Raw genomic sequence first — 26323 nt, forward strand, 5'->3', positions numbered from 1 at the left:
CTAAACAACTTTAGAACTTCTGACTTAAAGTCGAAAGTTCCGGGTTAACCTCCGGATGGGGTCCTCGGGTTGCAACTTTTGATTGACTCAGAAGTTCCGGGTTGAGGTCAGAACTTCTGGGTTAGGTTGGGACATCTAGACTAATTTCTGGGTAGGGCTCTCTGCTAAAGGTAACTCAGATTAATCCGGAAATAAGGCTGGAACTTTCGGATGGTCGAAACCTCCGTGTGTTCCTCCGAACAGGGTTCTCGGTTAATCCTAACTCTACTTAACTCGAAACTTTCGGGCTATACCCGGAACTTCCGGGTGGGGGTTCTCGGGTAGTTCTAAAATAGGATTACCTGAAACTTCCAGGTTGAAATCCAAAACTTCCGGGTTCCTGCAGGGAAGAGTTTTGCGACGGTTCGTCGACCGATTCAACTTGCATGTTAAAATTCAACCACCTAAACATGCATAGGAACTAAAAGCATTGATTCTAAACTTTATTTACTCACTCCACAAACATAAATCACTAGCTTAACTCATCCAAACTTCTCACACTAGCACCATAACCTCAAGAACGAACATGGTGTTTTGCCATTTCAAGAACACAACTCCTAGGTGCAAAATCCAACCAAACCAAACGCACATTCTCACCAAGGAAAATCTAAAGGACTTACCCAAGGTCTTGTGGAGGTTGGTGGCCGTCGGCGAAGGAGGAAAACCGGAGGAAAAGCTTGGAGAAAGGAAGACATTTTGTTGCTGAAATTTCAGAACAGAGAGGTGACAAAAATGATTTGCAAATCCTTTAAATATCCATGCATGCAAGAAAGATTTGGATAGATGGAGAACTAAAGAGGTGGAGAACACGAGGTGTGACATGCATACCTAAATTCGAGCTCTTAAGGTGGGATTTTGGGTGGAGAGTGGAGAGTTCGAGTGAGGGAGAGGAGAGAGTAGAAGCTCCTTTGTGTTGCTCGGTTTGTGAGTGAATGGGAGCATGTGAGGGAGAGAGTGAGCTGAGGGAGAGGGGTGGGACTGCTGCTTTGTAGCTGAGTAGAAGAGGGAGGGTGAGGTGTGGGGCCAGCTAGTGGGTCCCATGGGTTAGAGAGACAACCATATTCAACTGCGAAACATTTTTAAGAAAATACGCGTAATGATTACAACAAGAAGAACCTATTTTAAATGGATTCATTTGCCATGCCTATGCGCGACTTAAACTAGATGAAAGCTCTAACATCAGGTATTTTCAAAACACTTAGCAAGAATTAATCCACCATTAGAATTATCAAGTACGCATCAATGCTTAACAAATAAACATGATGCTCATGATGCATGATTATGCTTAAAGACAAGTTTATGGAATTGGGATGTGACACTCCTCCCCCTCGATGGGGTCTCGGGTCCTTATATAGGGTGGGGGTCGTCGTGTAGCATCCAAACTCCTCTTTGGTTAGGATTCTATCATCCTTAAACTTAAAGATAGATTTCCTTATTTAAGAGATATCCTGGCATACCTTACTTCCAGGGATTCCCTTCTAGATACGATTGTATACTCCGTGTATCTAAGAGACCCCCGGGGATATGGATAAGATCCTTGTATACAATAGTGAAAGGATAATGATATCGCCTAGATGGGGGTGTGGGTGAATAGATGCTTTTAAAAAAAAATCATCCTTGTATAAGCTTCTATTGCTGGCTGCTTGCGACGACCAGAACAACGAGGCCAATGGAAGTGGATATGAAGTCAGGAACGGATAAAAACTATGTGGGCCAACCAAGTAGTATACCTTTATTTGATTTTATATTGTTTTTATAATAAAATCACGCCAAATATACATATATATGATTATCGGACAATATAATCTCATAGTTGTTGGTTTCCTATGTTTTGTCATTCCTCCACAATTCCTCCATTCCAAACAATTCATCTCTTATGATTCCTATATTTTTCAATCCTTTGTTTTTCACCCACCACTCTATCTTATTCATGTGTTTTTTCTATTCCTACGTTTTTCCAATCCTGCATTCTAAAAGAACCCTTAAAGGTGAGTACGATAGAATAATTGGTGAGATATGTTACATATAAATACATAAGACGAAATATATGATAAGAAGACAAGCAAGGGAAAATATGTAAACCCAAGTCTAGCCTTGTATACTCTATAATGTAACAAGCTTGGGGAAATTGTATGCAACAAGTTTGGGATTTCTGTCGTAGCATACAAATAAATAATAGGCTCGGCTATAATCAACATGAAAAGAAGTAAGTTAGCTTGGCGAAAAGAAAGGAAAATTAAGAAAGGGCCAGTTTGGTATTGCACACAAATTTGTCACCAAGAGGCCGACAACCAAATTTTGGAATGCCAAAGTCGGAGCCACCTAGTTTGCGCCAACTTGGACCTTGATATTGAACCAAGGTGGTCAAGTAGTAGAAGCGCCTCACCAAATTAACTTAACCAAAAGATGGTCATATTCGATCAAATATGTCAAATTTTGGATGGGCATCCCTGGGCGGCAAACCAAATAGTCAGGGTCAACAACTAGTTCTTGCACATAGAGGAAAAGAACAAACATTGTCGCCATGGCACCTGCGTAGAACACCACCACATGTTTCAGTAAGAACCATCAAAACGGCCAACTAGGACACATACATTCTCCACTAAAATGAGGCTAAAACCATTAAACGGACAGACATCATTGTCGGTCCAAGAATGTCCACGTTTGCTTGCCACTAAATACTACTAGTATCTATGGACACTGAAAAGAAGGGAAACAAAGGAGACAGAACTAACATATACATCAATACATGTCTTGTGTGGTGCTATACTGAGCAGCGTAAGACCGTTTCAGTTTCATGCGCTGCACAAAGGCACGGTGGTGACACGAAATGATCGCAATGGAGACTAAGAAGTGCAAGTAATCCTCAATTTGGCAATGGCAAAATCTGTCTTATGCTGACTGAGATAGTTCAACTTCACGACATGTGAACAAGTATGGGGTGAAGCACAGAATATGAACTGACGATCTCAGAGGTTGCGCTATTTATCTGCAATTCACTTCAAAACATTGCCACATGACAATACGTCTGGTAGGGAAAGCTAACAATCAGTTTCCGTCACAGCAACTTTACAAATTACACCGGTATCTCTAAGAGAGTCTATCAGAGCCTTAACTTTACCATGGTACTTCTGGTCTCTTGACATGGAGACAGATACTGCAGGAATGCCCTTGAACAGCAAGCGCTCACCGAGCAGCTTCCCAATCTTTGCTTCAGGAATATTTATCTTCTTCTTCTTCTTGAGATCGGGAACTCTATTCATTAAGCTTGAGCAGGATTACAATCTTTTAACAATCTTCGTAAAGATTGATCTGGGTAGGCATACAATCTTTTAGCAATCTTCAGAAAGATTGATCTGGGTAGGTATCCTAAATTATGAATGCTACCTTTCTTTTCTTCCATAATGAAAACAGTTAGTGGTGGCCGAAGTGTTGCAAAATGCTACCATACTTCTGACAATAAACATGCTAAGTTTAAACTTAGGGAAGATCCATACTTCTGACAATATATCTGATAAAAAAAAACTCAATTGAACCTATGACACATTACACTGCCATTACAAATGCAACGTTCAAGGACTGAAGTGATTCCAGACTGCAATAGAAATCAAAGCCCCTGGAAGATCGCAATCCAATAAGCAAGAATAGTTTTACACAAGAAAAATTATCCATAGAAGCAGCACCTGATCCACTCAATGTGGTTGCTAACAGTAAATACGGCTGTCTTGTCATTTGAGACTTGCAGAACTCGCTTGCAATACCACAAGCAGGAAATGACAAATTTACTCTAGGAAGATTGTATCGGGTAGGCATCTTTCTTTTTGGATGCTACCTTTCTTTTCTTCCATAGCATAAACAGTTCGGCATGGACATTGAATTGCTAATTGCTACTTTAAAGATGGACTAGCACATAATGTAAAGACATCCATTTATTTACTATAGCACATGCTTAATAGTCTTATATTTGGTATCCACCACCTTCTATTCGGTTCCAACAGAGAAAACTTGTTGAAAAAAAGGTTTAATGTCAGTACTTAATTGTTAAGTGCATACACTAATATAGCTATCTTATCTAAGCATTGACCCCCTCTCAATTCTTCGGCAAGCTTTGCCACTGGACATAGATGGGTTATAGGACTGAACAAACATGTTAGGAAGGAAAGCTAAATCCATTCTATGTCGTTGATGGCAGCATATGTGGTTGTCTTGTCATTTTAGCCTTACTGAAGTATAGCCTAACAACAAAATTACTTCAGGAAGATTGATCTGGGTAGGCATCTTAAATTCTAAATGCTGAGCACTGCACGACTTCATGCAATGCAATGCATGCCTGCTGACGAATAACTGCAGCTAGTGACTAGACCTAGGTGAAGTGCTGATGTCCAATATTATTTGCAAAAGTAAAGCATAAACCTACTCCTAAGATCAGTGAGATGACATTAGAGTTAAATTGACAGAAGTTTGGCTCTTCGCACAGTGACAAACATGTAGTGTATACCGTTGTTGAAGCATGCCATTACCTGCTACTTGCACACAAGTCATGAACGTTAAATAGTTCAATCCATAGATACTAAGTTGCACCATAAAAAAAAAACAGTTTGTCATCAATTGTCCTTGATGCAAGACAGCAAAAGCTTTTTCACTCAATGTCACAGTTGAGTCATTATCAAGCTGCTCCAAAACAGACCCATCACTATACTACTACGCTCCAACATTGGGGGTGACTACATGTTTAACATGAAAATGCTACCATAAACTGCTGATGTGCTGCCCACCGAGATATGCTCTCACTGACCCCTGCACAGAGCAACAATTTCCCAATGAATAAAGAGGCAGCAATGCGATTTGTGCAAGAACAAAGGACACCTATACTGCAACAGCTGCCTATTTCTACCTGAAAGCTTGCATGCAGCATAAATGCATATTGTTTTGCGAACAAAACAAAACTGTACATCAACATAATACCAAATGATTGGTGTTGTGCATAGAGTATCAGACATGTGAATGGGACCAGGATGCAGAAAAATGGTTATAATCAACTTTCCATGATAATGCATCAAATATGAATAACCAAGATTATGATCACAACCCATATGTCAAGTTCTGGAAGGAAATGCTATTGTACAACACTATGAATAACACAAACACATAATGTAACTATTATCCTGTACACTGAAGGATCGCTTTTAAATTATTATCCTGTTCTTCATTAGTACAAAATAAACGAAACTTTGTAACAATTCTTGGATTTCCAGCTGTTGGCAGAACAGACTTCTCATACTGGTCAATTCAACAAGAATGTTTCTAGTAATTTAGACTACAAAGACAATTTTGTAACGAGTAAATTTCTGAAAACCACATGTTTCATGGTCATAGTGTGGGCAAGCTCTGGTATCTGGACCTGTGATACATGAACTCCACTAACAAAATCTCACCAGAACTGGCATGCTAATGCCACTCGCAGCTCAACTTTGTCATAGTTGCTAAAATTTGTCAACTAGCCAACAAGGCTGACAAATTGATATTGAAGGTCAGACCAACGTGACAATTGGAATGAGATCTAGTGAAGGTAGGTTTTTGTGAAACAACATGACCAAGAACCAGATGTTACATACCATAAACCAACCAATTTGAGGTTTTCTACAGCAATGACCACAAAGCCTCGGGTTTTCTGAAACATACTCTATAATGAATTAATGATTGATGGATAAATACAGGGGCCTTGATAACTGTGCATGTTAAATAAATCATTCATACAGCGATAATCAAATCAACATTATTTATTTTTGCCCGAAATTAAATCATAATTAACATACATAGTCACAAGCAGTGTATGATCATGCAGCAGCTAAGTCATTATTCATGCATTAACAGCAAGAGCCACAAAGACATCCATCAGTTCATACAGGAGGTTTTTACAGGCAGCACAGTTAATGGTGGGAATTGGTTCCAATAATAACTTTCTGACGCTGCCACCAACCAATATCAACCTTGTTGGCGACAATATTGGTTACTGTTAAGTTTTAAGATGATTTATATCAGGATATTCCCTTCTTTTTTTCAGCACATACTTCTTGAAATGTGCAGATGATTGGCCTCCTGGGTCCTGGCAGAACTTAGATGGTACATGTTCCATGCAACTTGCAAGGTATTACAGGCTGTGTAGAAGGAGATACACTACATATATGTCATCAGGAAATGCGATATTTTACATCGGTGTATTTAACCACCAAGACAATTCATTAGCATATGCAACATCTACATGTAACTAGACAAATTCTCTGAGAAATGATAGAGCATGCTGTAGAGTTAATCTAACACTTCCAATGAAATATCACAGCCAATGCAAAACATAGATGTAAAAGGAACTTCCCTCGGAATAACTCTGTTAACTAACATGACATATGTGGAGTAAACTTTTGGATCAAGTAATGTACAACTATGAATCAAGTTTGATATTCATACAGAGCTAAAGTAACCCGTTAGACTCTTTTCTTCCGAGCAGTTACAAAATATTAATTTCATTACTGGATCAGAAACTTGTGGGTCATGGGTTCGTCATTTCCCCACTTCTGACGTGAACACATCAAATTTGCACCTCTGACCTGAGGGCAGCATATGTGGAGTCACCCTACTATTTGATAAAAAAATCCACCTTACAGAAACATTTTTTGACATAGTCTAAAGAGATTTCCTAAAATATAAGTCATCAAGGACAAGGGGACTGAAAAAAAAAATCTAAATCAGCTAGAAATGTTACCAAAGGTTAATAGTTGTTGTACCACATGCCATGATTTGCACCCAATATGACAAATGGGTAATAGCAAGCTAGTGCTGTAACTCTAAGCCTGTAACCTAACAGTTGTTGCACCACATGCCATGAAAATATCAATACTGCACCATCTCTTTCCGCACAAATTACTATCACCAAACTAAGTTTGCAGCATGTTCGACTTCCTGGTGCTCATAGCTTCTACCATACTACACACCTGTTTCATTGACGCCTAAATGAGCCCAAGAGAGGTGTGGAGTGCAACATGAGAGTATTCCATCTCCAGTTCGTGTTCTCACATGAGCACTTCATCAAACTTCTCAGCGCAACCTAATCAGCTCCTTTCTTTGCAAAATCCACCTAATTTCACTAAGCCTCGCAACTAAAACCCCGCCAGACATTTCGTCGAATACTTGGAGAGCACCAACAGAAGCCTCCCCGATTCCTCACAGCGACCCACTAAAAGTCCGATCAAACAAATCAACCCTGAAGAATTCGCAAGGACACAGGAGCGCCGTGGTAGCAGTGGCGAGGAGGGGTCGCGGCCCTGACCTGATCTTCTTGATGAGAATCTCGCGGAGCTTCTTGCCGAGCTCCTGGGACTTGACGCGCTGCATGAGCGCCTTGCGTGCGAGCACGCGTTTCTCCGAGTCCTTGACGTGGTGGTCGGTCCGGGCCCGGATCAGCCGCTCCATGCCGCTTGACCGCATCTTGCGCTCCATGATCGCGAGAGCCCGCTCCAGGTTCCCGTCCCTCACCTCCACCACGATCCCCCGGGCCGGCTGCACCTGCCCGCGGTGCCACGCCTCCGCCGACGGCCGTGCTGCCGTTGCCGCGAGCCCCCGCGCCGCCCGTGCCAGCGCCTGCATCTTTCGTCTCCTCGCGCTAAGACACAATGCCTGCCACTGGAAATGCAAAGTTATTAGGTAAAAATGCAAAACCCCACACAAGTCACTTGATTTTGATTTTTCCCTAAAAGTTATTTTGTTGAAAAAAATCCTCTAACGATTTGGTTTTGTTAGAAAACACCCTAAAAATTCAATTTTTTAAGAAAAATCACAAAAAATCTAAAAAAACTAGAGACAATTCTGAGACCTTTTGTGAATTTTTTTTCAAAAATAATATCCTTTACATCATATCTCATGGAGAGTAAGTTTGAAAAAAAGAAAAATGTGCAACTCATTTATTAATTCGAGTTAAATGCATAATTAATTATTTACTAATCTAAAAATCATGAAACTAATTTTTTTAGTCTTCTTACATGATCCTTTATCTTCTAAAAATACATAAAATTTTGAAATAGTTATTGTAACGTGTAGGATTGAGTAAATGTGTTACAGATAGATTAATTCATAACTAATCCATAACACCTCTAGAATTAGTGAAACTACTTTTATTAGTTTACTTAAACAATGATTTGTGTAGAAAAAATAATGGTACACATGACAAAGTTAAAATAACATGAGTTAATAAATGAGTTGCACATTTTTTTTTCCAAACTTCCTCTCCATGAAATATGATGCAAAGGATATTATTTTAAAAAAAAAATCACAAAAGATCTTAGAATTGTCTCTAGTTTTTGTAGAATTTTTTTTTAATTTTTTCTGAATTTTTAGGGGTTTTTTCAATAAAATCAAACTTTTGAGAGGTTTTTTACAACAAAACAATTTTTGGAGTAAAAATCAAAATTCAAGTGATTTTTAAAGGAGTTTTTGCATTTTTCCCAAGTTATTAAAGCGGCTCCAGACTGAGCTGAAAACCCCAACCCCAGACAAGATTACAGTAAAATAAGCAAGAGCTGTTCCCCATACAAAAAACATAACTAGTAGCGTTTTGGATTCTTAGAAAAAATCAAAAAAGGTGGCTGGCACGGCATGGGATTGGGTAGCACCTCCTGAGAGAGCCGAACGGTGGAAGATGGCGGCGAGAGTCTATGGCTTATTTTCCATAAAACTCAATATGGGGATACATTTTAATTTTTTTTAAATAATAATAAATTACTTTCATGTTCTACTTAAATTCTATAACATAAAATATTTAAAAACATCAATTTAGAACATATTAAAGGACGTCGAGAGCTTCTACTTAAAGTTGTCATCAAGAACTAGCCTAGACACATAGTGTACTACACATTTGGTATTCAGCAATCAGGCAGGAGCTATTGCATATACAAGTAAAAAGATCAGGCAGGAGCTAATGAGCTATTGCATTTAGCCATCCAGGAGCTACTGCATTCAGGAATCAGGAGCTATTGCATATACAAAGATCAGGCGCTGTTGCATTCACACTGAATGGCATTCAGGAGCTATTCAGAGGCATTCAGGAGCCTTGGAGGGCATCGCCGGATCAGGCGAGGTGCGGCAAATAAGAGAGGTGCAACAACTACTCACCAGATCAGGCAAGGTGGAGCCGTGGAGGGTGTTGCCGGAGGCTCAGGCGAGGCGTCGGGCATCGGCTGCTGTGTTAAGCCCATCGTAAGCAGGAACTCAACAATCGAATTGGGAATTCACGAAATGGTGGACTGGAACGATCATATCGCCATGGTGGCGGGAAAGGAACTAGCTAGAATCCTAAACTATGGGAAGAATACTATAGAGCGGTTTCGTCTTCCCTTCTCATTCCTCCGACAACTCCATTTTAAGGTTGTACACAGCTCAACACGGAATAAAATTATAGCAAATGAAAGTAAAAGTAAAAGTAAAAGTAACAGAAGTATGGTCGGCTAGTTCACACACTTTGAGATATATTTGACGTCGCTCATGCAAGAGGTCATTAAGTTCATTGGTGCTTACATGTTGGAGCAAAACGGTTAACACGAAACAGAAGGGTCTTGCATGCAATTTGAACACAGATTGGACTAGGTTGTTCTCTTTGAAGGGGTCATCATTCCCTCTACGCATAACCTGCAATGAGGCATTTAATACTATATTGATCATTATATGTGTCCATAAAAAGTATGTCTAGAAGATACTGTTATAGATTTATTGCTCTTTGACTGTAACGTTCTGGCTCTGCACTAAAGTATGAATCACTCATTATTTAAGAAACATTAAACAATTAATAAATGTCATAATTAATATGTAACAATGCTTAATGAATAAGTAATAAATAAAGTTATGTGCCATAATTATTTGATAATCATTAAAAATAATTACATTAATAATAAAGTGGGTAAGACATAATAGAGATGACTACGATAATAAAGTGAATAATACATGTGTTATGAACAAGTACAAGTACATTGCCTACCCAATGATGACGACGCCGCACGCAATCCCTAGGAGTGTAAGTGTTTGACTGGTATGTGCCCCTCATCCCAGTGGCCTACGCTAGCCCCTGCCACGTGTACCCTTGCTTGTCATCGTCATCGGCATGCCCTGTAGGTCCCCCATTGAACGTGTATTCAGACCCGCTAACTCGGTACTGTATGTACCATGATGAAGGATGCCCATGCAGAAGTGTGGATGTCTATAGTACGTGCTCATATGGAGTACGCTGTGCTGAAGGCTCACTATGCTGTTACCACATTGAACCCTTTGGTGCATTGAGATATTAGGGGTACTGACTGCTTAGGAGCTCGACGAAGCTGCCGGCCTGTGTTGCAGCAACCCAGATAAAATCATGTGTGACTCTCCAGTTAGGTATCTGCTGTGTGCAGTCAATAACGTCATCGTGATGAGTCGCTGCTGCAGTCGGAGGTATCATAGCGACCCCTTCTTATGATTATAGCATAGTTGATAATAAAATGGATTACCTCATCCCTGTTATGAAACCGTTGTCCTATCTGAATATCGTTATTCTTATATCCCCAATTAGATATGGTGTTATACTCAACGATGGTACAATCCAGTAGTCCAGCACCACAAAAATACTGGATCACCGACATCAGATTATCGTTGTTAACAGCTTTTTTATCCCTACTACCACCAGTTTCATCATCCATGCATTCTACATCTACCTCAGAAGGATCCACTCTAGCTATTACTTACTCTAGTTATTGTACTTACTCTAAGTATTAATTACATACATAATCTAAATACTCTAATTTATTAATTTAATATAATTAAATGTAATTAAACGGATTAAACAATCTACTTACTCTAATTACTATTACTAATCTAAGTATTAATTACATACATAATCTATGTACTCTAATTTATCAACTTGATATAATTTATCAAATATAATTGAACAGATTAAATAATCTACTTATTTTAATTACTATTACTAATCTAAGTACTAATTACCTACATAATCTAAGTACTTACTATAACTGATCTCGTGCTGCTCCTCGCCTGAGCTCCGTTGCTCGTCTTTACTGCTCCTCCTCACTTCTCATTTTATAGCGGACAGTATGCAACGTAATTAGCACATAATCCAACACCACCCAAACCGGCCGTGTCGAAAGCACCGACAACATCAAAGTGACCCACCGACGTGACGTGATGCGACAACGAGGCGACACGATAGAAGCCGGTCACGGCCATATTTGGCACAAGAGGTGCCGAATGTGGTACTGTGGACCATATTCGACACCTCATATGCCGAATACACTTGACTTTTGGCACATGAGGTGCCGAATATGATCTACAGTGCCATATTCAGCACCTAGTGTGCCGAAAATGGTGGGGCCGATGTAGTTTTCGGGATATGGTGTATTAAAAATCAGTTTTTAGTAAATGAAGTGTCGAATACGCATACTAAAATTGTAAATATGATAATATATTATCTATTTTAACAAATACAATCATGTATATTATCTATTTTTGAGTTTTTGCCTCTGTCCCTTGATTCATGTCGATACGAAACATCCTAAAAAAGTAGTCTAATAAAAAAACAATGTTGACTATACAGAGTGCCACACGGACCAGAAACAACAGACGCAGAAGGAGAATGCAGAGCCCGAGATTGGCTCATGCAGACAAAAGAAAATTATATAAGATCCTTTACTGAAAGATTTCTACGAGATTCTGATCCATACCGTCCTTTTCTAATCCAATAATTGATAATATAATTAAGAAGAAAAATAATTACACGTGACATACACATGTCTTATAGAATTTTCTTGCCATTCAGACGGCGGGGTTGTTCGGGTCTCGGAACGGTTCCTTGTCCGTAGTACGGCCCTGCCGGGGGCGCGCGCCCCCGGTACCACGTCGGTAGCCAACTGTTTCAGTCTCCACCCGGGCAGGCATGCCATGCATATTGCACTGCCGGCTGCCCTGCTCACTTCCTCGATCCATCCATCGACGTCACCGCCGTGTATAAATCCAGTCCTCCCATGAAGCCCTGACCGGCGAGAGACATCGACGACAAGCGTTCCAAGCTCGCAGCTCGCATTCTCGCGACGGTTCGAGTTGGCATCCTCGATCGTCGTTGTCAGTTGCCGACGCCTTCAGCTGCCTGTGAGGGTGCTGGCTTGGCCTCCTTGACTGGCGCGGCCGGCGGCCGTGCAGCGCCGGCGTGGTATCACGTTGCCGTGTTAACGTTTGTTTCATTTTTGCGTGCGTGCGCGCGCGCCTGTGCAGGCTCTGCTGCTGCCGTTGTTCCTCAGGCCGGTGGCGCGGTTCGCCGCGAGCGCGGCGGTGGCGGGCGGGCCGGCAGCCGCAGAGGAACCGGGGCCTGGAGCGGCTCGTCCGGGACGACGTGCTCGGCGGCGGCGACGGACGGGGCCACAACTGCATCGCCAGCTTCGTCGTCAGCGTGATGCGCTGCCTCTGCTAGATGATCAACGGTCGGATGAGTGGTGCACTGCCGTGGGACTGAGATCCAGTGCAGTCCCTTTGCCACAATTTAAGGACTGCATGTGATCTCAGCAGTTGGTTCCAACGGTATGTCGCTATAGTATATAGCTGCAGTATATATATCATGCCTTCAGATTTATATTCTATGTGCTCTTTTTAAAAGTTAACTGGCATAAAATCTGTCAATTTTTATATTAATAGAGCAGGAGAAAAGAGTAAAAATAGACTATTAATGATAGTAAACAACAAATGGATCGTAACTAGGGCAACGAAAGAAAAGGCAATGCATTAGGCTCTTGCCGCCTCCTTGATTTTCGCCACCAAGGCGATCGCCAAAAGTTCGAAAACTCTTCTATTCCTTTCATTTCAAAACTCTCAAATTATAAGGATGATGAGGGAACGAAGGCCCTAGGCGGCACCCCAAATTATAAGCTCCCAAATTCTCTTTGTCGCTGACTTGCTGAAGATTCCGGTTGGCTACGAAGAGAGGCAGGCCATTGTCTCGGCAAACTTGCATTACAATACCAACCATTTGCATTCTGATTTGCATAATCCAGGTCAGTTGATTACAATGCTAATATTCTAGAGGTGGATAAAGCTGATTGCAACTGCTGTGTCATACATTACAGGCCTTGCTTAATTACCCGCCTCAAGCAAGACTCACGAAAATTTATTGAAGTTTAGGGCATCTTTGAAACGTATGATTCTTAAAATGCAGGAACATGAAAGACGTAGGATTGAAGTGCTAGGCACTTGGAATCCTACAGAAATTCAAAATGCAATAAAGTCTGAAAAGTAGCACGGGAAACCCAAGACACAATGGAAAAAAATCATAAGGTTGAACCTCATGGGTTGTTTCCTCCGAAATTTCTTAGGAATAGCCCATTCGATAGGAATTTCAAAGAATTTGTCAGATAGCATTCCTTTGTTCCAAAAGCTCTCATAGAAAAAATTTCTATAAAGATTTAATACTCTAAAAATCCTACACCATTCCTTCGCTGCAAAGGGAGAGCAACTCCAATCGGCTCTGTATCCGATTCTCTATCGTCAAATATAGCGATCGGTAAAAAAAAAGTTCTCCAACCGGCTCTCCAATTGACTCGCTATGTTTGTGCGCTCGCTATGCGCTCGGTGTGGCTCGCCACTTCCAGCGAGCGGGTCTCGTTCGCCATCTCCATTCGCTAGAGACGATGACTTGCGGACCCAGTGAACAGTACTCGAATTTTCCTCCTCATCTTCTCTATTCAAAACAATACTTTTCTGTTACTCCAAAAATCCTAAAACTTTTTGTACTTGTTCCATAATCTATGTGCAATCCATTTTAACTAGATTCACCAAAAAAACCTGTGTATAATTTAAACTAAATTTTTCCAAAAAAGACTACTTTTATAAATTGTAACAATTGTTTGGGCCTCAAATAAATTCCCAAAAATCTGGAAAAATTCACTAATATTCTTCTTATGTGATGGATTAATTTTAAAATTATTTTCAGCCCTAGGTTATATGGTGAAAAAATGAGTTCCTTTATAATGTCCTATTTATATGCATTTTTATTATTTCATGTGATATTATTCTTTTAATTTAATTTGAATTCAAATAAAATTCAAATATATACAAAATTTAGCTGTTGAAAATATAGTCATTGTAAATATTTTTTATTTATAGGATACTAATAAAATATATGTGAGTGAAATTTAGAGAGCAGGATTTAAAAAGTCGATTGGAGCGCATAGAGAAATAGAGAATGAATTTTTTAGAGAGCCTCTCTATATGAAGATATAGTGAGTGAGATTTAGAGAATTGATTGGAGATGCTCTTAGATGCTAAAAGGATTGCTTCTGGTACGCTCTTGCAAAGCCCATTATTTGGGGTTGGGGAGATTGCCCCATGGATGGAACTTGCATTACAAATGCCCGCCGCCATTTTTGGCCTCTAAACTTTGATCATCGAGCTAAATCTGACATTAATCTCCAAATTAATCAGAACGGTAAACCACAGAACAGAAGTGTAGGAACCGAACTGTGGGCGCCACTTTAACTGTGGCAGAAGCTGATCCTAATGGTTTTCACTCACAGGAGAGATAAATAAGAGAGTAAAACGACAGGCTACTACCTGTGAACTACTGAATTTGGAATGCAGTAGTTCGTCGCAGACTGAAGAGCTGCAGATCCAGCTCCATTTGTAGAGACTGGCGAATTTGGGGAAAATAAAGAAAGCGAATCACTGTGACAGTAACGTTATCAACATCATTTACATATACTTCTCATCATGATTCTGTGAATCAGTACACCGAACAATGGAATCTGGAGGTACAATATATCAAATCAAATCACTATCAATAAAAAAAGAACAAATGGAAATCCCTATCAACTACTGTGTATATCGTGTTGATCCTCAAACCAGTGTTACTACGCTAGACGAATGGAAATCCCTATCAACTACTGTGTATATCGTGTTGATCCTCAAACCAGTGTTACTACGCTAGACAAACACCTGGTGAAACATATAAAAAAATCTAATAGAAAAAAAGAAAACAAATACACCAATCTGTTTAATCTCATAGGCACTGCACATCAAGAATGACCGAATGGCTGTGACTTGGGCTGTCAAAAAGGGCTCAATTCTTCATCAGGGAAAAACATTTACACAAACAAGCCGAAGGCAATCGTATGCTACATCAAGCCTTCCTCAGAGCATAGACCCGGGCTGCCAGTTCATCAAAGTCCGGCATTCTTGGGTGCACACGCACAGTTTTAGGACAGTCCGGCTGCAGTGAGGTGGACCGAGCAGGAACCTTCACATCTCCACCTGGGCCAACGGATTCAGGCGGTAGCGAGATAGCTCTACCCGGGGGATGTAAGGAAACCTTTTGTTGAGAATCTATTTGTGCTTCATTGTCATTAGCAGCTTTGTCGGTTGGGTCTAAACCTTTCTTGCTATAGTGCATCAGAAGCTTGTCCGTCATCCTTTCCTCATCATCAAGGTTTCCGTTGCATCCGCTTTTGTGTCTCCTCTGCGCACTTACATTGCGAGGCAAGAGATTACCAAAATCAATAGCAGTCTCATCTGCTTCTGGTTGCCTACGCCGCATGAACCAGTCATAGTCATTGTCGTGGTTCAAAGCTCCATTCCTCCTGCCTGTGTGCTTTGGTTGGCTACTAGGAGTTCTCTGAACATTCTTCCCATTACCAACAACGTCATCAACCCCATTACCTTTTCGGTCATGGTTAGCAACATTCTGCCTGCTTGAGTGCCTTCTGTGACTGCTGAGCGTTTGTCTTGTGACCTTCTCATTGTTAGGCGCCTCAACAGGTGCTATCGGCTTTTCACTTTTCCTTCTAACAGAAACAGGCCGAAGCACATCTTTGTCGTCCAACTGATCAGTTTGTCCAGGGATATTGTGCTTGCTGTAGTCACCAGGAGTTGGATTTTCAGTATCACCATTCACAGGTTGCATGTTAGATTTTGGTTTAACATAAGGAGGTCGCATAGTAGTTGCCCTCTCTGTCACTCCTTGTCCTTTCTGCACCAGATTTCCCTGATCAGCTAAATATTGCGGTTTATCATACAAGAAACCATTGTTTGCTTGTTTTTCAGTAGGATTCTTCATATCTGCCCCATTCAGCTTAGCATAAGGAGGAAGCTTGTTTTTAGTGTTACCATTCAAAGGACTCACTGGACGTCCTTGATTCTCTGGGCGCTGAGCTCTTAGCCCTGAATCTGCACGTCTCCCATTGTGATCAGGACCACCAGGCATACCTGATGGGTGGTGGTGACGAAGGATTTCCTCATTCTCTTTTTCAACATGATGTCCTTTCACAGCTTCCTTTGGCTTTGCATTTCGTTGAGCTGTTATGTTGCTTCCTGTTTCAGGAAATTTGACAGCACCAAATCCCTGCTTAGGCAGACCATTGAGATCAAGCTCCACTGCTTCCATCAGCTCCTTTTCAGAAGGGCGGCCAATTTTTCTGTTCCTTCTTTTTGTGTCCACAGGAGACACTGATTTCTCCAAATGTTCCTTCTCATTAGATTTATCAGATTGCTGCTTCCTGAAATTTTCATTAAATTGATCGATGCCATCAGCAACAGCCTGAGTATCTGTTCGGTTCAACTGTATTTCCACTTTCTCCTTACGGCGCACAGGTGTAGCTTCATATTTTCTTTCACATGGAGCATCCTCATCGCCCTTCTGCTTGTTGGATAAAGGCATTGCTAGTTTTACTGGCTTCCTTGAATCCTTCTCAAGCATATCCTTATTTTTCCTTGCACATGGAGCATCGTCATCACACTTCTGCTTGTTGGATAAAGGCATTGCTGGTTTCACTTGTTTCCTTGAACCCTTCTCAATCATATCCTGAGACAAATACATTCCATGATGCCAAGTTAAGGACACATATATATTTCCCTAAATCATAGTTCAGGTAGTAAATTTATGGAACCATTTCACTTAGTACTTACATGTTCATTTTCTGGCGTGACCCATAACTTGAGTTCCAATTCCTTGGCATCAAAACTAACGGATAATTCTTCAGCAATGCTTTGCATGACTTGCAACTTTTCCTCATTAGTGAACTCTGTACTGTCAAGTTTCTGAACAAACTGCGAACAAAAGAATTGAATTAATATGGTATAGACTTAAAGTAGAATACTACAAAGCACAAAGCAAATAAATGGAAACAAATTAGTAGCATCTTGTGCACCTCAAGGCTAACAAAATGCTCAACATAGTTGCCATATCTCTCTGTGAATATATGCCTTAGGTCGCACAGTTCAGGCAAATCAGGAAACCGAGCAGCAGCGAAAATCAGAGTTGACACAGCTTCTCTGGTTTCTGGGGGGCATTCCCTGTTTGGAAAGAAAGAAACACAAATGAGGTGATCATTTGACCATCAATAAAATTGAAATGGTTTTCTTTTTGCATCTGTAACATACTACTAATTGGTAGTTGGGTATTCACTAACTGAAGTTACAACAAATACTTTACTAACACCAAAACAGACAAGCAGAAGTATCATATTAATTATGAATGTTAGTGCTACTATCCCACTGGCCACTGACCTACTGTCTCGATTGTTTAACAAATGCAACAGAGTGGGTCTCACTTAAGACATGGGGTGCCATGAAGGTGATGAAGCCCATAACCATCTTGACCATTAACAGATGCGATAGCTCAGCGTTACAATGATTTCTAATTGTTGACAACAGAAATATGGAATCGAAACCAAACAAAGGCAACACAGTGGGTCCCACTTAAGACATGGGGTGCCATGAAGGTGATGAAGCCCGTAATCATTTTAGGTAGACTAATTCAGCATTACAATGATTGCTAATCGTTGACAGAAGAAATATGGAATCGAGGCCAAACGTTAGTTTAGTTGATTGAATGTACCTTAACTTCTGAAGGCTGCCGAGCTGCTTCCCTATGTAATCGCAGAACTGCTCGATCATATCATAGCATGAAGCATGATTCAACTCAACTATCAACCCATCCATCTGCATTCCAGATTGAAGTATATCCAGGAAACAAGATTAGAAATTCAGTCATCACAGATTTCCTCTACCAAATTGAGCAGAGTTTGACCACCAACCCGTAAAAACCTTGCGCCAAAAAGGTGCAACTTTTCCAATCGAAAAGGAAGGAAAATAATAGTGCAATTTTCAACAATTCATCCCCAAGATAAAATCATCTCCAATTCGCCCCCAGGACAAAAATCCTTTGCAATACTAGAGCAATGCAAATGCAATGTTGACCAAGAGAGAGCCTGAATAAACGTACCCGTCCGAAGGCGTGGTTGTCGAGGCCATTGGCGAGGAGGTCAGCCACGTCCTTCTTCAAGAACCGAATCATGGCGTGCTTCTTCCGCCGTATCGGACCCATCCGCGTTCGAATGCATTTGAACGCGTGCTTACTGCATCCGTTGTGCAAGAACCAAACGATTGGTTAGCCCAATCCAAAAATATAAGCCACTTTTCTAGTTCAAGCCAAAGAAACGCAACCAAATCGCCAAGACCATGGAGCGGGAAGCCACATTGAGGAAAATCAAGAAAAGAAAAGAAAACCATTCCGAACCGAACTCAAGAAAAATCCAAAAGATCACAGAACCCAAGTAGACTCAACCGAGGAACAGCCAATCCAAACCAGCCTCAAGAACTGCGCAACCAAAGAACAAGAAAAACTAGCAAAAAAAGGAAATCTTTTGGTACCATTTGTTGTAGAACTTGGAGTTGAGCAAGCTGTCAAACATCTTGGCTCCGCTCCGGGCCTTCTTCTGCTTCTCTATCCCTCCCTTCCTCTCGCTTCCCCTGCTCGATCAACAGGCGAAGCTACCCGTGGCGCCGTCAAGGCATGAGGCAGAGGAGGAGACGGTTGGGGGAAGAAGAAGAAGAAGAAGTGGAGGTGGTGGGCAGGAGGAACAGAACAGAGCAGACCACAACGGACGTGAGCTGTTTGTTGCTGCAGGCGAGGCAAGGCCAGGCCAGGTGGCGGCGAGGGGCCTCGTGCTGCCGCGAGCCGTCCGATTGGAAAGCGACGGCAGAGACCGGGACGGCAACGGGGCAGGATCCTAACAAACGAGGCGAAAAAACCTTGCGGAATAAAGCAACCGCCTTTCGAAAATTGAAGCTAGTTGGGCTATGGCCCGTTGCGCAGTCCCTGGGCGCACGTGTCAATTTACCTTCGCAAAGGGAGATTAACAACTAGTGCCTCAGAAAATCATGCTATCTAATTGCGTGATCTTCAGTTTAAGTTGATGTGATAAGAGATAAAGATGTGTCATCCGATTTTCTTTCTTGTTTGATTCAGTGATTATCTAGTTTTCCGTTGATGAGTTCCATCTATATATATGGGTTTGTGCGCGAAATCGGAGAAAGTTTTACATGAGATATGTGAGACCCCTGTTCCAACCCTGATTTGAAACACGGATTATTTATGTGAATTCGATTGTTCCTCGTAAATTTTTATCGGTTTTGCTACATCTCAAATGACTAAGATCTTGCAAATATCTCCATCACAAAAAAATTAAAAGAAAGTTAGAATTAGGGTTTGGGATTAGACGAGTAGGCTTAGAGGGATCGCCGAGGAGGAAGGTCAGCTGGCAGCGGGTGGGATGGCGAGGCGGCAGGGGTGCTATTTGCTGTGGTGGTGGAGGACCGCCAATGGACGATGAAGGTTGGCAGGGGCGTTACACGTCGCTATAGTTAGCAAGATAGTGATCAGCGATAGCGAATCCAGCAGCGGGAGCCAGTGGAGACGAAGTAGGAGGGCAGGTAGGAGAGTCCGTTAGAGTTGGAGAAGAATGGCATGTCGACAAAAAAAAGGAGGAATGAGGTGTGTGGGGGAGGGAGAAGGGGCGCCGACAGGAATGGTGTCGGCAAGGCGGCGTGGTCTGGCTAGAGGCGTCCCATGTCGGGGTCGATGGTTGCAGCCTCATCAGGTTGAGAACTCAGGATCGAGAGAAGAATGAACAGGAGAGAGAGGTAGGGGAGGGGATAAGGTTAAAAATGAAGAGTCGATTTAGACAGTTAGATTTAGATTCAATGGTTCCGAAAATAAGCGAGATAAATGCAAAATATCAATCAATCGAGAAGTATACAGACTTTTGTTTTTAAGAGTTGCCTACTTGCCAACATGCTCCGCCCATTGCTCCACAGGATCTCTGCTTGAAGCAGATAATGTAAAAACCTTATAATTTTATATTTTAGGATAGCTGCAAGTTGTATAGCAGTTGCACTACTGCTATTTTTTTATTTTAACTATACTATCTGTCTGCTCCTGCTACATCTAACAAAATAACAAGTGCTTATCCTCATGTACGCCTGCGATAACAAACTAATTAGCACGGGTGGTTTCACGTGCTCCGAGACGACTGAGATGTCAGGTGCTCACTCCAGCCTCATCATGTATTCATGTGTGCCTTCTCCCGTTCGGCAGGCTACGCGCCATGAAAGCTCACGGACAGCATGGGACAGATGGAACAGCTTTCATTTAGAGATGGCTCTGTATCAGACACTCTCTCTTCGTCCAGCATGGGAGAGATTTTTTGTTCCAACTTCCAGCAGATCAAGTGATCTACGCAGCATTTGGTATGTCCAGGAGCTAATCCAATACTCAGCTGTCATCTGCCAAACCTTGCTATATTCTCTAAAAAATCAAAATGGAAAGACTGGCTAGGGCACAAGGGGAAAAGGTTTTTAAAGTTACAGGCATCTCTCCCATGAAACAAACTGTCAACTGCTACCCTGCTACAGCTGTGGCAGTAGTACGAGCTGAAGGAAAATAAGCCTTCTTTTCAGCTACTAGCTAGTTCATGTTGAGGAATTGTTTCCTAACCGTTGACAAACCTGTTCTTCGAAGAATCTTGTAGAGCAGAAAAAGAAACTTCACAAAGCTTATAAACATACTTGTTTGCTTCTAAGAAAAACATACTTGTCAACGGCGGATCCCCGGCATGGAAGATGGACAGAGGAGGAAGAGGGGGGAAAAAGAGAGCCTCTACTTCGTACAAGATGTCAGAAGTGGTGTGTGTCCTCCATCGTGGCCAAGTGACAAGGTTCAGGCTCTTCTCAAGTCTGAAGAACAGCGACAAAACGTTGCCGACGGAAACAGAGGATTAAAGAACCCAAATGTTTTTGCCAGCGAATCAAAATTCGGGAGGATGCTCATCTGGCACAAACTACACGCCTGTTCTGTTGCTCACGATCGTTGACAAATCCGGAAAAGAAAAGAACAGCACCTGCAACGCAGGAATCCTTGGCTAAAAACACAGAAATGCCGACAGAATTGCGAGGAATCACTAATCTATGTCGAGTGAGAAAATAAAACGTCGATTATTATCTTATTAACATACTCTCCTACATTAGTGGCCAAAATGGCAGGTTCTACTGAACACCTACGCTAAGTAAAGGACGAATAAAATACAGAAACTATGAGTAGCAGAGCATAGCCTTGTGTCGGCCAGGCATTCCCAGCCCAAGAAACTGGCATGCCCTTCAGGGAGCGGCCGTCTTCCAACGGTCAGAACGACCTTGTGTTGTGCCGCCGACATGTGGGTCCCGAACAGCCTCTTTCTGGAGCATCATCAGCTTTGCACTAACGGATAGGAAGGAACCATCACGTGAGCTCGCCAGGATGCTCCAAAAGCGACTCGAAATCATCGCAGATCGCGGCCAGTCAAGGAGGACGCTGGTTGATGCACGGACGGACGGCGATACATGCGTTGGAACTGCAACTTTTGTTGCCAAATTGGTAGCAAAATCAGGAGCAGGCAATGCCCATTGTTAAGCGAGCTTGAAACATTGACAAACTAGAAGCTCTTTATTTTCTTCTCCCTTCTCCTCGTCTTTATCCTCCACATCTTCTCTGGTTTCTCCTTTATGCCTAAAAATTAGAGAGACATGGGTGTTTGGAGGGTTAACAAGTGTGTCTGAGGGTCTCTGTGGATCACCGCTGACACAAGGGTTTTTCAAACAAGAAAAAAATGCTCGACACAAGCAAACTACTATGTATAGATTGATCCTTTGGCGGAGGCATTGCAGCAATACGGTGGTTCCCAGTAACCACTGAAGAAACATTTTTTTTTTACTTTCTTTAATTTCCTTTTTGAGAGAGAGGAAATCAGGAGCGAAAGCTGAACTGCTAGGGGCTGTGCACAAAAAAAAAAAAATGCTAGGACCTTTACAATAGTGGCCCAGGCCTGTGACACTGTCCAAGCCGGGCGGACCCACACAACACGAGCCCATACACAGGCTTAACTTCCCACAAGCAAGAGATGATTTTTTTTTCAAAATTATATATTTTTTTAATAATGTTACAAAATTAGATCCCTGTTTGCAAATGTTACAGAAATAGACCACTATTGCCCAACCAACAGGCAACGATGCCTAATCGCTCGATCAATAGGCGAATTTTGCAAAAAAAAAATCACCCTTTTGTTAGGTACCATTTGCAAAAATCACAAAAATATTACGTTATTTTGATCTTAACCTTCAAAACACAATTTAATAGTCGCAAAAAACTATGAAAAAATGTGGAAATGTATAGGATGCTAGCTTAAAGTACTCCACAAAATTTCATCCCAAATTATGTATTGGACAGTGAGAAAAAAGAACAAGTTTATGTTTTTCTGAAATTTGTTGTTTTTGTTTCTCATTGTAAAATTTATTGTTTGAGCTGTAATTTTGTGGAGAACTTGAGTATAAGTATACTACCCCACACAAGTTTTTAAAATTTTTTGTGACTATTGGATGGTATTTAGAAGGTGTGAGAAAAGGAATGTGATATATTTTTTGAGTTTTGCAAAATTCACCCAGGAAACAAAGTGGTTTTTTCTTTGTCGCTCCCATGGTTGGGCCACAAGGGTTTATATGTGTTAAATTACTAATTAGGGATAATTTATAATTTTAATAAAAATAAATATATTTCGCAAAAAAATTAGCGAGAGACACTGCCTAATAGTGTCAGATTGTCAGTACACTCACCCGACCCACGACCCTAACTACCGGTCAGAAAACCAAAGACTAAGGTCAACCGTTTCACTTCGGAGACGAAAATTACGTTGTGAAGAGATTTTCGTTCTGTTCAACACTCCAATGGTTTTTCTTCATAGTTCCTGTTACGAAGATATTTACAAAGTTATTCACTCTAGGATGAGATTCTCTCTTCTTTACCTTTCGCGATTCTCCTCGAAGGGAAACTGTTGGAGATGAAAGAAAATAAAGAAAATAAGAATGAAAAAAAATTTAAAAAGGAAGCGAAATAAAAAAATATGATTAAAAATGATCTAATCCTATCAGCTCGTCCTCCTCCTCCTGCGTCCTATCCTACCTCAACAAACGCAAGAACTTCACAGAAGAAACAGCAGATCAGGCCGTGCGTCCATTACCACCCATCCTCGGCCTCTCCGGCACGTTCGTCGATGAGGAGCAACACCATCATCCAGGCCAAGATGGTGGGTGCACTGCACGCTCGACATGCATGTCTTCCGTTCTGCGTTCCTGCGCACACAGTACTGCAGCCATGCTGCCATGTCGTTGCTCATGTCGCATCGATGGATTCGCAGGTGCTTCTTGGGGACCTGGGCGCCGTGAAGACGAGCATAGTCGTTCGGTTCGCCAAAGGACTCTACTACTAATGCCAGGCACGCGTCTTACGACGATATACGCGAATTTTTCCTTGGTTTCCCGATCTCTTTTTTTTGTGTGCATGTCATCTTACGCACGATGTGATGACACTGAGTAGTGTTCAGTACACTCCCACCGTTATAAATATATATTGCTTTGTATATGTATATTTTTTATCACTATTTTTTATTAAAATATATTTATAAATTTATTAAATTTATGATATTATAAAAACATTTTTTAAAATAAATCTACACATATGATTTTAAGAATTTTTATTTTTAAAAAATATATATTTTGAAAGCTATTGTTTTCTTTAAACCAACGGTACAAGTTCTACCGATTTTATCAAAAAAAAAAGTTAATACAGTTTATGAGAGAAATTAGATTAAAAACACATAATAACACGATTAATTAGAGGGAAAATTGTGAGAGAAAAAATCCCAACAATAGGATAATAGAGACGACAACATATCATCATACCATACAACGAAAACCCTAAAAAAACTAGTTTGTCTTAGATCATCAGACAGCAGCTCCGACTTCCTAGCTCGCAGAACAGCTCGCTTCAATAGTTTAGCTGTTACAAAGGCTTCAAGCCGTAGAACAGCTCGCTCCAGCTTCAAGCCGTAGCTGTTACAAATTCACATCACCTTGTACCGCCTTGGCCATTGTTGCTGTCTATAAGCAGCCATCATTGCTTTCACCTTCCGAGTTCCAGCAAAATCACAAAAAGAAAGACGCACCATTCCTTTCTCAAATCTCAGATGAACGGCCCTTCAGAACCAAGTGCAATTGAGTAATTGAGTATGAGATATCAGTTTGTCAACTGTGAGCCGGATGAATAGGAGACAGTGAGCAAAGCTTACATGTATGGATTCAAATTGCCTGTTCGGTTCCTCATCCTTGTTACCAGCTTGTTAGCCATTTCTTCAATGTCAGGTAGAAACTTCAAAGCATGATAATTAACTCTGCACCTGAGCCGGTTAATCTCCATTGGAACATTATCATACCTTAAATGACATGCTTATATACAATTAACACATCTAAGGATGTATGAAAAGAGTAAACCAATGGCTTAAGTATATTGTCATCTTGACAAAGCGATAAACTTACCCTAACATATCAACGAATGGTTTGATAGACATTATCTTTTTCTTCTTTGATCCTTGGAAGCACATTGTCAATGTAAAACTATGCTGATACATACTTTGGGATATTTTTCATAGTACGCCTGTTACAGAAACATAGAAATTTGTAGAGGTAAGAATTAAAAACACCATTCCTAGCTGCATCCGTGTTGTATTAGGATAACAACATTGCGTAAACATAAGTGGAGTAGTAGAAAATGCATGCGTAAATGACTAGGCGACTAGGTAGCGAAGTCCAACTGCGCAAGCAAGTAGCAGCAGTCAGAGAGTCAGCTTGCCCCTCAAGTTCATACGCTCTAGGTTTAATAATTCTCACAATATCCTATTAGCACTTATTTTGTAGGAGGTTAGGCTCTGATACCAATTGAATGTACGTGATGTCGTTTAGAGAGGGTGAATAGATGTTTCTTGAAATTTAAAATTTCACAGCGGAGTACAAAGTCCGGATACTCTGGGTCAATTCGGAGACTTCGGGTTGTACATGATTCGAATACTCCAGTGAACCCGGATAGTTCGGAAGTAACAGGAAATAGAAGACTATGAATTTTTAGGCAAATCTAGTTGAGTCTATGAATTACCACATGTTACAATTGATGCATGAGTTTGTTTTCAATAACCACCTGCGGTCACAAACTCACAACACAAGTAGATTGGGGCAAACCGTACAAAAGATCAACTAGAACAAGAAAGTATGCAAGAAAGTGAAGAAGGCAACTATTTATTTCCCAAAGTTCGGATCCAACGATCCTACATCTCCATTGAAGTGCTCACAAAAAGCCAAGTCTCTCTCAACCCTTATCCTCACCGAGCGACCACAAAGATGGAGCTCGGGGCTAACTCAACCTTCCTCTTTCATTGAAGAGACGAGGATAACCTTCACAAACTTTCAAGGACACTACACAAGCTTAGGTGCTCTCCGGGTGGTGCCTAATCATCTAGGAGCTCAGAGCTCCAAGAGTAACGAATGCGAGTCGACGATTTGACGATGAAATCAAGTGCTCAAAAGATGGATTTAAGCTCACTAGCACTCAGTCTCATTTTTCAACCCAAACTCTCAAATCCTTGTTAGAGTTAATGCACTAAAGGAGTGAGTGGGCTCTAAAGAGGCTATGAAGTCTTTTTGTCTCAAGTTGGTTCAGCGGCACTGATGAAAGGGGAAATAGGGTATTTAAACCTAGCCTAAAAAAACTAGCTGTTACATTTTTTTTACTAACCCAAAGCATCCGGATTGGCCTTCGAAAGCACCATAGAGACCTCTGTTCGGAGCCCTATTTGGAGGGTCCAGACCTTCCTATAACCCGGAGACTTCGGGTTAGGCACTCATACCCAAACAAAGAGCTTGACTCACAGTCTAACCTGGAGACTTCGGACCACTGACTAGAATCTGGAGTATCCTGGTCAATCTGTAGACTCTGAAGCCAGGCTTAGGTTCCACCCGAGCACCCCTGGCTGGAGCTTTACCCGGAGGCTCCGGGTCAGCCCGGACACTCCGGGTGCAA

At 41.3% G+C, this 26323-nt stretch overlaps 2 protein-coding genes and 1 non-coding gene across 3 annotated transcripts; all 3 read right to left on the bottom strand.

Moving 5' to 3' along the window:
* Positions 1-3755: 3755 nt before the first annotated feature.
* On the bottom strand, positions 3756-3873 carry LOC133927899 (small nucleolar RNA snoR104). The gene has a single exon (XR_009911390.1). It is a non-coding gene; the product is annotated as a small nucleolar RNA snoR104 (small nucleolar RNA).
* A 707-nt stretch (positions 3874-4580) lies between these two features.
* LOC133927265 (uncharacterized) lies at positions 4581-7731 on the bottom strand. Its single transcript, XM_062373646.1, has 2 exons — positions 7364-7731; positions 4581-4836 (listed from the first exon to the last, which is right to left on the bottom strand). The coding sequence occupies exons 1-2, from the start codon at positions 7678-7680 to the stop codon at positions 4827-4829; spliced, it is 327 nt and encodes a 108-aa protein (XP_062229630.1). The 5' UTR covers positions 7681-7731; the 3' UTR covers positions 4581-4826.
* A 7117-nt stretch (positions 7732-14848) lies between these two features.
* Positions 14849-18946, bottom strand: LOC133926003 (uncharacterized). Its single transcript, XM_062371738.1, has 6 exons — positions 18760-18946; positions 18332-18464; positions 17945-18048; positions 17256-17400; positions 17014-17154; positions 14849-16909 (listed from the first exon to the last, which is right to left on the bottom strand). The coding sequence occupies exons 1-6, from the start codon at positions 18798-18800 to the stop codon at positions 15233-15235; spliced, it is 2241 nt and encodes a 746-aa protein (XP_062227722.1). The 5' UTR covers positions 18801-18946; the 3' UTR covers positions 14849-15232.
* Positions 18947-26323: the final 7377 nt, after the last annotated feature.

Source organism: Phragmites australis, chromosome 8 (assembly GCF_958298935.1).
Source record: "Phragmites australis chromosome 8, lpPhrAust1.1, whole genome shotgun sequence".
In the NCBI taxonomy this organism is placed as follows: domain Eukaryota; kingdom Viridiplantae; phylum Streptophyta; class Magnoliopsida; order Poales; family Poaceae; genus Phragmites; species Phragmites australis.